The 14,154-nt window shown below is 38.4% G+C and overlaps 1 protein-coding gene across 1 annotated transcript in view; it reads left to right on the forward strand.

Annotated features, from left to right (window-relative positions):
- Positions 1-14,154, forward strand: part of LOC122805891 (troponin T, cardiac muscle isoforms-like) — an 859,218-nt gene that overhangs the window by 148,209 nt on the left and 696,855 nt on the right. The window contains exons 4-5 of the mRNA XM_044076139.1: positions 9,297-9,362; positions 10,325-10,348. Of these exons, the coding sequence (XP_043932074.1) occupies positions 9,297-9,362; positions 10,325-10,348 (90 nt within the window). The remainder of the gene's footprint in view (positions 1-9,296; positions 9,363-10,324; positions 10,349-14,154) is intronic.

Genomic DNA, 14,154 nt, shown 5'->3' on the forward strand with positions numbered 1-14,154 from the left:
TTGTTGGATAGATTTACAGGCCTTATGGTGCTTCTACAGGGTAGGATTAATGGTTTGAAAAGCTATCCCTCCTTTTACGTATCAATTCTAAATATTCTCCGTCATCTGTGGGGATAATGCAGAGTCAGTGTCCTCTTCAATACTTGCTTTAGTTGTTCAGAAATCCTAACAGAAGTCAAGGTGCTGCCTCTCGTAAAGGACTTTATTGGGCCTCTTTGTTGAGGGGGAGAGTCAGAAGAGGAGGGAGAGACCCTTTTAGGTGCAGTTGTCATGGTGGGGGGGGGTCAAGAAGGATTGCAGCCTCTCTGAGTTGCTGTGGTGAGACATAATGCAGGGCTGCAATCTGATAAAAAGAGTCAGTTCCAGGCTAGTAGTATGTCCTGGCATCAAAGCTTGGACATACATCATCAAGTAGGACAATATATATTGATTCAACAGCAACATCAGCTGTAGTGACTCTGAGGTATTTGGTGTCAAAAGTTTCAGGCATTAAAGCTGAGGCCTGACATTGATGCTGAAAATGTCAGTGTTTACATCTGCTCCAAGATCCCCACTCTCAGCATCAGTGCTGAGAACACTACTAGCATAAAAGCCAAAGGCATCAACAACAGTGATGTCAAGGTAATACCTGAGACTGGAAACATCACCACTGACCCTGTATTGTGACAAATTCAGTACCATACAATTCAGCACTGATGCAGGCCCCAACATCAGGAGCAACATGGGGGTGGGGGAGAGTCATCGTCCTTGGGATGTGTACAAACAACTGTGGTACTGGAAAAGAAATTTATGGTGTTTTAGGATATGTTCAGAATATCACCAAAGACTACACTGCTCCTTTAGAATTAGAAGGAGAAGTGGCAGCAAAGCACCTTACTTAAGCGCTAGCCCATAATAACTGACTTTAGGTGGGTATGGACAGAAAATTCACTGCAGTCACATTAAAACACACACCTCCATGCCCGCAGCTTCAATAACCAGTAAACCTGTACATTGCCTGCTGGATTGAAAATGGGCTATCAAACAGATACCAGGTTGTGAAAGTTGCTGGTAGACTCTGAATGTAAAATTGTAATGACTGGGGTGCTAAAGGAGTTCTTATTAGGCCCTTTCCTGCTTGGCAGTTATTTTGGAGACATCTAAGCCAATATCACAGAAGTATGGTTGATCGAGTTTGCTGATGAATGCAAGCTGGGTACTGTTATCCGTTCATCCACTGATACTACACAGCTCCAACAAGGGATGGAGTATGTACATACCTGGTGTGCTAAAACAGTGTAAAGTTAAATGCAAAAACATGCAGCATATTAGCATTTAGCAAAAAAAAAACTGCTCATACCTCATATGTTATAAATGGTACTCCTCTTCAAACCAATATGGTCATACTAGACCTGGGTACCTAACTGGATAACTCTTTAATTTGAGCATAATTTTTACACCATAATCAGGAAATATGTCTATCTCTCCCAGTTAATTACATGCAAAATATCTTCAAGAGCAAAATAAGCAATGCTACTTATTCTCAGAAGCATACAACACGCAATGCTACATATTCTCAGAAGCATACAATATGCAATGCTACTTATTCTCAGAAGCATACAATACGCAATGCTACTTATTCTCAGAAGCATACAATACGCAATGCTACTTATTCTCAGAAGCATACAATACGCAATGCTACTTATTCTCAGAAGCATACAATACGCAATGCTACTTATTCTCAGAAGCATACAATACGCAGTGCTACTTATTCTCAGAAGCATACAATACGCAATGCTACTTATTCTCAGAAGCATACCAGGTGCTCCAAGGAGACCTGAGTCTTGCTATTCCAGCCATGAAAGACCTGATCTTAATTGACAGCCTATTTCTTTGCAAAGCCAGTGCCACTACAAAAATCCACACTAGAAACCTAAAGCTAAACAAAAAAATTAAGAAGTCTCACTAGAGGGACAGGTTCCTAACAAAGCATAGGTCCAGCCTACAAATAAGTTATAACACAGCATAGTCCCAGCCTACAAATAAATTATTACTACAGGTCATACAAAGTACTATATTGGCTACCTTTATGGCTAGTCTTGATAATTGTATAGGTGGACACAAATTTATACCAGGCTTATCATTTAAGGCCCTGCTCAGTTTTGGTAGGTAAGCAGTTTTAAGTGCTTAATAAGGGTGGTGAGAACTTTTAAGTTTGCCTACTTAAAGGTGTATATGCCTAGGCATCTTATGGCCCCTATGAATACTTGCTTAGTATTATTCCTATGTTCCTATGTCTAGCCAAGCTAGAGTTTTCACTTCTTGTAAAAGAGGATAATGGGATATATGCAAATGACCCTTTAAGGACATCAGGTATTTTAGCTATATGACAGTTATGAATGCCCATGACTTTTTTTTTTCTTTTTAAGTTTGTTAATGGACAAATTCAGGCCATTAAAGCCAAACCCCACTAGCTGTGGAATGCATGTTTCAGTCTTCTTATGACCTCGTCAGCACAGCATAAGTGGACTGTTTGGCTAACCTTTAGAAACACAGGGTTGTTGTACCCAGCCGATGTTCATAACCATTAAGGTGTCATTAAAATATCCTATCTAACAACTAAATAAAAGAGTAAACAGGACACACAGTGAATCCAATTAGTAAACATTTACTGTTAGGGTTTATCCAGATTAATTCAGCTGAGAGGTCCAGAGGTATACAAACTTCTTTACTGTCACTCTCTCTCTCTCACTCTCTCACCCATACTTCTGTTTCATAAAATGTAAGCTAACACAAATCCTAATATCAAGTAAAATATGTTCCTATTTTGAGCCTTCGTCTCCCATTTATTTTAGGTTTATCCAGATATTTTGACCTAAGAGTCAACACAGTATACCTTTCAACTGTCCAGATTTTTGTCACGTATGTTTGGTCCCATCCTCATAAAATGTGTAGTTTTCTGGCAAATGACTGGTGATTGAAGTAATTAAATAATGACAGGCGTTTCAGTTTCAGACTTCATATCATTCAGATAATACATGCTAACGAAAATCCCTTTCTAGCAACTTTCTAAGTTAATAAAAGTAATATTTAAAATATGTCCTTATTTTTGTCCCCCGTTATTTATGGCTCTGTCCAGATTTCTTGTGTGGAGAGGTTAAAAGGTATAGTAGAGAGGTACACAAACCTCTTAACTGCTGCTGCCAGGGATCACTCTCACTCTTCAGTCTCTCTCTCTCTCTCTCTCTCACACACACACACACACACACACACACACACACACACACACACACACACACACACACACACACACACACACACACAGTCTCTTCTGCTTTAATTCATGCATTCACTCAGACATGTAGACAGAAACATACACGCACACATACTTTTTTTCAGTTTTCATTTATTTTTATTTTATACTCGCTAACAGCAAAAGCACTGTTTAGCAAGTGTAAAATGGCTCGATCGATCTCACTGTTCACTCTCTCTGTCATACACACGCAGTCTTTTCTGCTTTCACACACACAAACACATTCTGCTTTCATGCATGCATTTACTCACACACACAGAAAGTGAAACATAATCACACTCATACACATACATACACACATACACTATTTTTTCTGAACAGCTGAGCGCCCAACATAAAAAGTTTTTTATTCTTTCTGTGCAGCCTGGTACCAAATGATCCACGGCCCAGTGGTTGGGGACTGCTGGTTTAGATAATGGCACTTATGTTTACAAATGGGAATCTTGACTTTATCAAAGTTTTACATAAAATGAGGTATTTAATAAAATGAAAGTTGAGTATAGTTATTTACAACAGGTACAGGAACATGTTTGTTTCATACAAATCTTGACATACAGACATGTTTAGTGTAAAGAAGTGAACTGGAAGGGCAAAACTAAACAAGAAGGTATTCGCAGGCATGAAGTAACTAGTTAGATGATACAACTGAACAGAATTTAAGACACACACACACACACACACACACACACACACACACACACACACACACACACACAGCATACCGCTCAACTGTACAGATTTTCACAGAATGTCCAGATTTTTGCTTCATATTTTTGGTCTGTTTTTCATAAAATTGTGGTTTTCTACCAAATTAGTGGCAAATCATTAAAGACAGAAATTAGAAAATAATGCTAGACATTTGAGATTCAGACCTTATACCTTTCAGAAAATTCATAATAATGTAAAACCTGTTATTCCATCAACCTTCTAAGTTTGCAACAGCAATATTTAAAAATTGTCCATATTTTTGGGCCTTTGTCCCAACTCTTATTTATGGCTTTGTCCAAATTTCTTGCTCTAAGAGGTTGAGAGGTACGACACACACATACACGTGTGTGCGTGTGTAACAGTCTGCAGGAAATCATTTCTGAGATACTGCTAGATTTGGAGCTATAGGGTGTTGCATATGAACAATTAGAGACAGAGTTAACAAGAATCATAAAAGAAGGTACATTTGTATTCTCTGATGAGATACTCCTTTAGATGTATTCTGAAGGGTTAGATTAACTAAAGCAGTAATTTCTCTAGGTAATCTATTCCATGAGGCAGGGGCAAGCTTGTAGAAATATCTTTTGCTTGTGGCAAGAGAAATGGAGTTTAAATAATCTGACAGAACTTCTGCACAGAGAATAAGATGGCAGAGAATGGAATCCATTTGGCTTTTTGTATAAATGTACAGTGGTGTTTATTTGCACTGAATAAGTATTTAAATCTAAAAATGTTCTTTTCTTTGGTTTGAAGTACAGATGTGATATAGCCTGACATTGGTGCATACAGATGTGTTATATCCTGACAGTGGTGCATACAGATGTGTTATATCCTGACAGCGGTGCATACAGATATGTTATATCCTGACAGTGGTGCATACAGATGTGTTATATCCTGACAGCGGTGCATACAGATGTGTTATATCCTGACAGTGGTGCATACAAAAGTGTTATATCCTGACAGTGGTACATACAGATGTGTTATATCCTGACAGTGGTGCAGTAATGGGTAGCATATATTCAAACTATGGGATAAGCACATTGATCAAAATAGCCCAACATGCTTCAAGTGGAAGTAAGCTAGAAATCTTGTAGGCTGCTTTAGTTGTTATAGAGCACTGGAGGTGATCCTATTTGCGTGCTTGTAGAAAGAAAGTATGTTATCTAAGATAATACAGTTTCAAACACGCCTTTCTACTCTTCAGAGCAGACATAGGAAAATTCTTGCAGATAGGCACATAAACATTGTGCTGGTCTCCAAGACAATACAAACCCTAAGAGTGCCTTTCTTGGGGAAAATATTGCTCCTACACATATATCTGGAATGATCATTTCATTTTTACTGCAGTAGACATAGGAAAATTTTTGATAGGATGCCTAAAAGTTGTGCTGATCACCAAGGAAATACAAGCACTTAAGGAATGACTTTCTTGAGGAAGAATCTTCCTCCTACAGATATATTTATGGAATGACCATTTAATTTTACTGCAGTAAGGAAGGGCCTTGGTCCAAACTCAAAAAAAGAAAAAAGGAGTTCTGAAAAATTTTGAAAAGTCAGAAAAAGTACAGCAGAAGATTTTTTTATGCAGAAAAAAAATACTTCAGTTTCACAAAAGGCAGCCTGGAGCCACCTTCCTCATCTGAGCCCTGAGTATGGCAATGAAAATCTGAAAAGGCTGGACCTCGAGATGCATTATCGGACATGGAAAGGTATGCAATAGCCTTGGAAAGTTTTTTTGTTTTTTTTTTAACATGCAAAGAATTCCAAATATCCACAAGCCTTAGTTTTCTTGTTACACTGATAAAAACAAAAAGAAAAGTGCACAAATAAAAACTGTTAATCACAAAAGCAGGTACTTAGGAAGGACCACCGACACTCTCAGGTTTCAATTCTTTTAATAGTCCAAGGCGAAGCAACAAACACATAAAGGATAAGCAGACTGACATACTCATAGCGTATATAATACATAAAAACATAACTTGTTAAAATGTATTAATTAGTAGAAATTCCTATAATAAAAAATCTAAAACTTAAGCTAGGGAGATGCATACAATTCCTAAGCATCTACCTCCATCTGGTGGCCAAAGATAGTAAATACACCTAAAAATAAAACCTACAAGGTAAATAAATTAATGCAAAATGAAAAATGCTTAATAAATGGGAGAAATGTTTACCATTATAATTGTATACCAAATCTTAAAACTATATCACAAAACCATGTTACCAACAATTTTATTGTTATTATAATCTTGCTACTCTTAGTTCAAAGCCGTGGCCAGGGAGACTGTATCATTCAGACCTAGTGGTTTACTGGCTTCTAAAACAATTTGCCAATATACTTCTCTGTACTCAATTTTAGCGTCCCACATGACAATCCTCACATCAGTTGGTATATCCTCCAAGCCGAAAAATAGGAGCTTAGCTGAGGAACAATTAAAAGTGTGTTTAAATAAAGCACTTTTCTGATTTTTGCTCCATATATCATAAATATGTTCATAAATCCTACTCCTATGTTTCCTTTCCATCTTTCCCACATAAAATGCATTACATTTCACGTACATATATGAGCCCACTGGAATCACATGTACTATACAATTTACTTAGAAAGTATCTATCCCTTGCTTCAAGAAATATGGCTTCTCTATTACTGGTAAATGGGCACTGCAGACACATTCCACATTTAAATGTACCAACTTTGCTTTGTCTATTATTATTTATACTTTTACACTCCATTAAATCTTTAATATTCATACCTTTTCTAAAAGTACATTTCAAAGACTTATCAAAAATTATCTTAATGTCAGATAAACTCGCAAATTTGGCCCATTCCCTCTACATAATATTTTTAATAACTCCAGAGTCCCAATTGAAATCTGTCACAAAGGCATGCTCATATTTACTGTCCATCCCTATCTGGAGAACCACCATTAATCCTAAAATCATCAGAAGTAGGGAATTCTATACCCAGAATAGGTGCAAATTTATCCTTCCTCCCCCTTGTTACTTTCTGGTGAACATCTTCAATTAAGTTTATAGGGTAGCCCTTTTCAATAAACATACCTCTGAAAACTTCACACTCACTTTCAAAATCCTGGTCTTCCAAGTTCATCCTGCTTATTCTCACAAATTGCCCCTTAACTATACTTTTTTTTAGTTATATGGATGTGCACTAGTATAGTGAAGGTATGAGGTAGAGTAAGTCTTTTTCCTATAAACGTTTGACAAAAAACATACCCTTCTCCTTGTGAATCGTGACATCCAAATAATTCACCTTCTCATAATCATTATCATATGTAAAACTTAAAAAAATAGTAGAGTTAGAAGTGTAGTAAAAGACTTCAGCAACTTTTTCCTCAGTGTCAACCCAAAATATACAAATATCATCCAAAAAACGCTTATAATCCAGCAGTCCTTATACTGACTATTTATAATGAACTTCTCTTCCCAAACTGACAGAATTAAATTAGCATAAATAGGTGCACACCTCACCCCCATGGCTACCCCACTAACCTTTTGAAAAAAAATTCCCCTTGGAAATGTATAAAATTATTTTTCAGTACTATATCAATGAGTTCCAAACAGGTACGAAAATCATTGTGTGCCGAAACCCTCAATTTTCTTAAAGCTTCTTCAAACCATTCAAGCCCCTGCTCATGGGGTATATAACCAAACAAATCAACTATATTGATAGTAATAAATATCACTCTATCCTGATATAAATCCTGTTTAACACTTCTTAGAAAATCCCATGATTCTTTCAAGACCATCCTACCCTCCATAGACAACTTCTTGAGTTTAACATCCAAAAATCTAGCTAAAGGGGCAGTCGCCGAACCTTCAGCTGACACAATAGGTCATAGAGGTAGGTCTAGTACATTCCCCATCTACGTTTTAGATTTTTTATTATAGGAATTTCTACTAATTAATAAATTTTAACAAGTTATGTTTGTATGTTTTTATGTATTATATAAATTATGTGTATGTGAAGCTGCTTACCCTTTATGTGTCTGTTGCTTCACCTTGGACTATTAAAAGAACTGAAACCTGTGAGTGTTAGTTGTCCTTCCTAAGTGCCTGCTTTCTTGTTACACAGGGTGGACGTCCTTTCACCAGCTCAGGTTTTTGAACCTGGGATCTGCTCAGATGACCCACATTTGGTTCATGACCTTGGAACTGGAGGGAGTACTGAGGGACAGATGGGAAAGAATAGCTGACAAAGGCTTGCCCATTCTCAGAGGAAAGAGCTGGCTCAATCATGCCACAGGACTACATACTGGAGGAAGGCTGGAAGTGTACCTCCTACCTTCAAAGCATGTCTGCAGCCCCACCAGACAGTGCGCAGCCACAATGACTTACTGTGCACACCATGTTGTCTGACCAATCAATGGATATAAGGAATCATAAAAAAACTCCTTAGTCATAATGGATGATGGTGACAATCACTGGCTCTGACCCCTCTCCTCTCCCAGTCTTCAAGAATGACAGAAATATGTGTAATGGAGGTTTGATTGTCAACAGAAGATGAATGAATGAATGAATGAATGAATGAATGAATGAAATAATGGATGGAGGCTTGGTGGTGTGTGATGGTGTTGATGATGGGGGGGGTCAGAATTAGTACAAAAAAACTGAGGCTGGTGCATGTTGGGGAAAGCAAATTAACTTTAACAAAGAAATGAAAATCTCTTTTGACTGTTGCAAACACAAGGTTTTTAGTTCAAGAGTCACTATTACTGCTCAGTTGTGATGCCTGAAGGATTAGTATTTCACCATCTCAGACAAAATGCCAGTGGTCAGTGTCACTTTGTGCAGCTGTCATAGCCGTAGGAACTGTGGATAAATGTCACAATCAGAGTACACTGAGACAACAATCACTGTATTAGTTAAAGTAATTTCAATGGTTCCCCAGCAGTCACAGCAGTAGCACTTGTAACAACAATCTCTATTCAGATTCCCTTAAAATCAGACCCCTGAAATGGCTCCAGACCTGGGTGATCAGAAAATGTATACTTTTTCTGCTATGGACACCATAAATCAAGCATACCTGACAGAAATGCCAAGGTTCTTCATAAGACTGTAATCAAAGGCAGGACAGAACCCCAAGTCTAAACCCTTTTATCTGGCAGGAAACCTCCTTCCCTGAGATCACCTCTGTTTGATACTAGCAGGGAGTAGGCATCTACCTGATGTGCATCTCTTTACATCTGAGGACACTTACTTAATAAAGCATTATTAAACTGCGTATCCTTTATGATGCTCCCTGCTAATGATGTTTCTCCATTTTTCATTTCTTCAGTAGAAGAGCAGCATGACGAAGTGGAAGAAGAAGAGGAGGAGGAGGAAGAGGAATCCAGAGCTGAAGGTATGAATGACAGACGGTGTTTCTTGGAAAGTATAGTGATTCAGAAACAGAAAAAACCCAGTCCATGGTATAGCAATTTTCTAGTTCACAAGTGTAGTGAAGTGATCTGTTTCAAAGTATGCTGAAATAAAATTACCCCCATGTCATCCAGCTGTGAGTGGGACTACTGAAGTTGTATAAATTCATTCTATACAATTAGGGGTACCTTACAAGATGGAAGTGTTATTATAATCTCAGTAATTATACTGTTAATGGGACCCTGTCCATCAGGGATCAGATTCCATATCCACATGGAAACTGCTGTAAATGAGTTTCAAAGACCCTCACCATTCTGGCCCTACCACACACCGTTAAGGAGGGTTGTGCAGGGCATTGACTGGGTAGGCAGGGAATGTACAGTCGCAGTGCCAAAAGCTGTCTGAAAACATCCCAAGAGCACAAAGTTATTTTATAAGAAAAATATGGGTTAATAAAAATCTAGTATAACTACTACTGGTATACCAGACTCAAAAACAAAAGTATATTGTATCACAGACAGCTTACCCAGCATAGAAACAATGAAATGTGCCAAGAACAGTAAGTGTTTCTTTTCTGACATTGTAAGGCTCAGTTTCTCAGTCCTACTCTGTTATATTCTGGAAACAAGGTGATGCCAGGGGTGGGCTATGCCATAAATACAAGAACAAACCTCGGTGACATGTTTGCACATACAGAGGTATGTAGATACAGTATATACCACTGGTTACTGCTTTTCTGTATAGCAAACATCTACTCTGCCAGTTATGCTGCGGTCACATATTGCACTATAATGAATGGATAAGCTTCTGCAATGTGTTTTATGACATGAAGCACTGTGGTACTGCAGTGTGATTAAGCAGATTGCACTTACCTCTTTCACTGTCAAAGCACTATGTACAACACAGTACTGGATGTGACTAATTTTCTTGTTTTGTCTCTTACAGAACATGAAGAAGTGGAACAAGAAGGTAAGCCCCCAATAACTGATTCCCTTACCTGCTAGTTATGCATTACATCAAATGCAAGTAATCTTACTGAAGAACTCATTGTTGAATAATAATGTGCTACTTTTCACAGATTTGCTTTACTCATTAACATTTTAAATCACAAAGGCTGAAACCTTCTTTCCACTATAAGAAAAACAAAGGGGGTAATGTAATCCATTTATTACCAAAGCAAATACAATCCTTACAAGTACATAGGTAAGTACTTGTCAGTCAGTCTGCAGACCATTACAAGCCTACCCCCCCCATTCAAAAGTTTCTTTCCACCTCAAGGAGGACAAGGCAAAATAGAGCAGGGAGAATTTGAAGCTGACCATCACCTAGGTTTACCTTTATTCTGCTTGACATGCAGTGGAAGTTTGTTCCAGTGGTGAGGGACACACTGGGATATAAGTTTGCCAGTTTGCAAGTTTGTATTATTTATTTGCAGATGAAGGTTAACTTCCTTTAACCAGGTATTTGAGGTACCACTTATTATGTGAAGGAATAGGAGATCAAACAGGGATGGTCCTTTCAAAGCTCAAAAGGCTAAAGAGAGATCTCCAAGACTGATTCTGTAAGAAACCGAGTACAGAGAGAGGATTGCCAGTCAATCCTGAGAAAGTACAACTGTGTAAGTAAATGTATCATAACAGCAGATGTTTGAATGATCACTGCTGCAGTAACCTTAGCTATATGGGTTATCCTGGGAAGGATAAAATAGCCAAACAGCTTCTAAAGCTTCAGGGTGACTTCCACTCACCCAAACTGTCAGGCAGCTACAGTTGACCTGATTGTAAGACAAGTTTGGGTAGCAAGCCCTTCACAGCTTTCCTTTCAACACAGAGTGACAGAAAGAGGCTGAGCCCAGAAATGACAATGCTAAGAACAACAAGTAACTGTCCACATCCTGGTATAAAAACACACCAAAAAAGAAGGGGGGTGGATGGAAGAGGGAGTGGCAACTGCAAAAGTGATCATTCAAACATCATCTGTCATATTAAGTTTACAGCAATGGTTTACAACTGTACTATTTTCATCATGTTGATCACTGCTGCAGTAGCCTTAGCTATATGGATAGATTACCGTAGCATAGCTGCATTTGGTAAGTGGAAGGAGAATAGTTCAGGACCCCTGTACAATGGTCCCTACAAAGCTTGACCGGGACCTGAGAAGAAATCAAGCTTATAGTTCATAGCAAATGTCCTCACCTCCCATGCCTCCTTACTTATATATATTATTCATATGTAAGTACTAGGCTAGCTGCCCTTTTGGGTCATTTTAAGCCTAGCCAATTTCCAATTCAAAGGTAAAAATCAAACTCTGTACTTTGTGATTGTGAGAAAAATACCTTAACCATTACACCAACCCCCAACATCTTACTTTGTAAAGTATGTACAGAGGACCAAGTAAAAGCTTCTAGAACACTTCTAGAATCCAACCTTTCCAAAATTCCATAGATGAAGCCAAGACCCTGGTAAAGTGGGCTTTGACCCTGCCTACAATAAGCTATGGTGAGTGTAGCAAAAGGTAATAGCCTTAGAAAACCATTTGAAAATAGCCTGTTTTGACACAGGTTGTCCATTCTCCCTACCTTCACAAGAAATAAACAATTGATTCAAATATCTGAAAGATTTAATCTGGCAAGATAGCACCTGAGTTGTCTATGGACTTCTAAGTTAAGGAGTATCCTTTCTCCCTCATTTTAGGGTGAGGAAAGAAAATGGGGAGATGGATAGCTTGGCTTAAAGTAAACTCAGATACCACTTTAGGTGTAAACAAAGGATTAGTTCTCAAATAAACCTCGTCTCTGTGGAAAATATAGTAGGGTTGACACCTTAAAAGCTAGTAACTCAGATACTCTTCTTGCAGAGGTCAGAGTAATCAGTAAAACTGTTTACTATAAGAACCTCAAGTCAGCCAGGTAAGCTGGTTCAAATGAGGCAAGTGTTAGCTTCTCTAACACAAAATTAAGATCACTAGGAGGGGCCACTGGTTAACTTGGAGGCATCTTGTGCAAAACTCCTTTTAAAACCATTTGGTATGAGAATGCATCGAAAGAGGAAGCTCCATGGGCAGAAATGCTGAAATGGCTGATAAATGAAATGAAATGGCTAAATGCTGAAGTACATTCTTGCATCTGTAAATATGCATATACATTTGTATTTTAGTCGATCGTATCTGCAAATATGTTTTGTTCATTTCTTATGTGATCATATTCACCTGGGCTGTGGCTGCAAATGGTCCAGTGAGATCAGTGCACTACCCTGGCAAACAAATATATGCTGGTTATATTCTTGGCACTAGAAAACCTTTAACATTTATTAATATATGATTTTCCAGTAGCTGGCTTTCTTGCCTCTATTAGTACCTGCTGCATGTCATCAGTAAACAGGTGTCTAAAAGGAATTAGAACTCTGTCATCTAGGACTCTGTCTTCCAGGCAGTCAGCTGAAGTTGACTGATGCTGAGGTATATCAAACACCCCTTTTCTTGTGTGAGTAGATCAAGTCTGTGTGGAAGCTTGTGGTAATTGCCCTTGGCCATTTCCAAAAGTAGGAAGAACTATGGTTGCCTGTGTGACGACCATGCCCTGGCCCAGCAATCAAGGAGCCTCAATCCTCAACGCTAACACCAGGGAGGTCATCTCATTGAAGAGAGGAAAGAATAACTAATACACACAGTAAAGTACAATTTCCCTTAAGTGCACACAGAGATCACAGTCAGTCTGGGGCTGGTTGCTCCCTTGCTCACCACATCCCCAATAAGACTCCCCACTGGCACAGCTATAGGGTCCAGGTCTCAGCCTAGCTGGGCAAACTAAAACCTCCAGTACCCTCTCTGTCCAACCAGTGCTTTGTGTCCCTGGCCAAGTAGCTGACACAACACACACACACTTTGAGATAAGTATTTAAACAACTTCACAGACACTCTTGGGAAAGGCTGACACAGATTCTCCAGCTGTGCCCCTTTAACCAGACCGTACAGTAGTAATCCCTGCCACCACCCAGCTAATAATATCAGCTAATAAAAGGCCCTTAAAAGGGTGCCCAATTACTACTGCGCAATATTATTATCCAATTGGTAATGTGACTATACAGTCTAAGGCTTATTTTAGAGTGGCCTACTATAATAACCTCTATAAATATGCAATGTATTCTAGAGCTTATCTTTACACAAACCAGCCACAGATAAAGGTTTTAAAAATATTTAATAATAAATAATTAAAACACAAGACAAAACTACTACACCACAGAGATATCTAAGAGTTCAGTGATCACATAGAAACTTAAAACTACAGTAGGCAGGTCTGATTTCAAAGAAAAATACCTAATTAATCTTTACTAGCTTTAACTATTCCTACAAGAAATCACAGTGCTAGAAACTTACATGTGAGTTAGGCATAGTGCTGAGTTAGATAACTAAGATCAAAATGCTCCAAGTCTCTTGTGAGAAAACAGTATTTAAACATTACTAACAAACATGTCTGCTGGGTCCCTCCCAAATTACATCATGTTGACACTTACATTTTCCCAGGCAAACAAACTGCATTATTTAGCAATCTAACACCTGCTCAGAAACTTACAATACAAAACATTTCACATGTATACTCTAACAGAAACCAGAGCAGTAAAGCACCATCCACAAGTAAATTCTGGTCATAAACTTTAGCCTTAAAACAATGGGCATGAAACCTTCATCCAGACTCACTGGAGCCAAATTCTAACATGAAAGGGTCACAACATGCTTCACTGGGCCAGTAGAGTGCAATGTTGTCACATATTTTGCAG

Source organism: Protopterus annectens, chromosome 7.part0 (genome assembly GCF_019279795.1).
Source record: "Protopterus annectens isolate FY-2018-M chromosome 7.part0, PAN1.0, whole genome shotgun sequence".
NCBI lineage: Eukaryota > Metazoa > Chordata > Ceratodontiformes > Protopteridae > Protopterus > Protopterus annectens.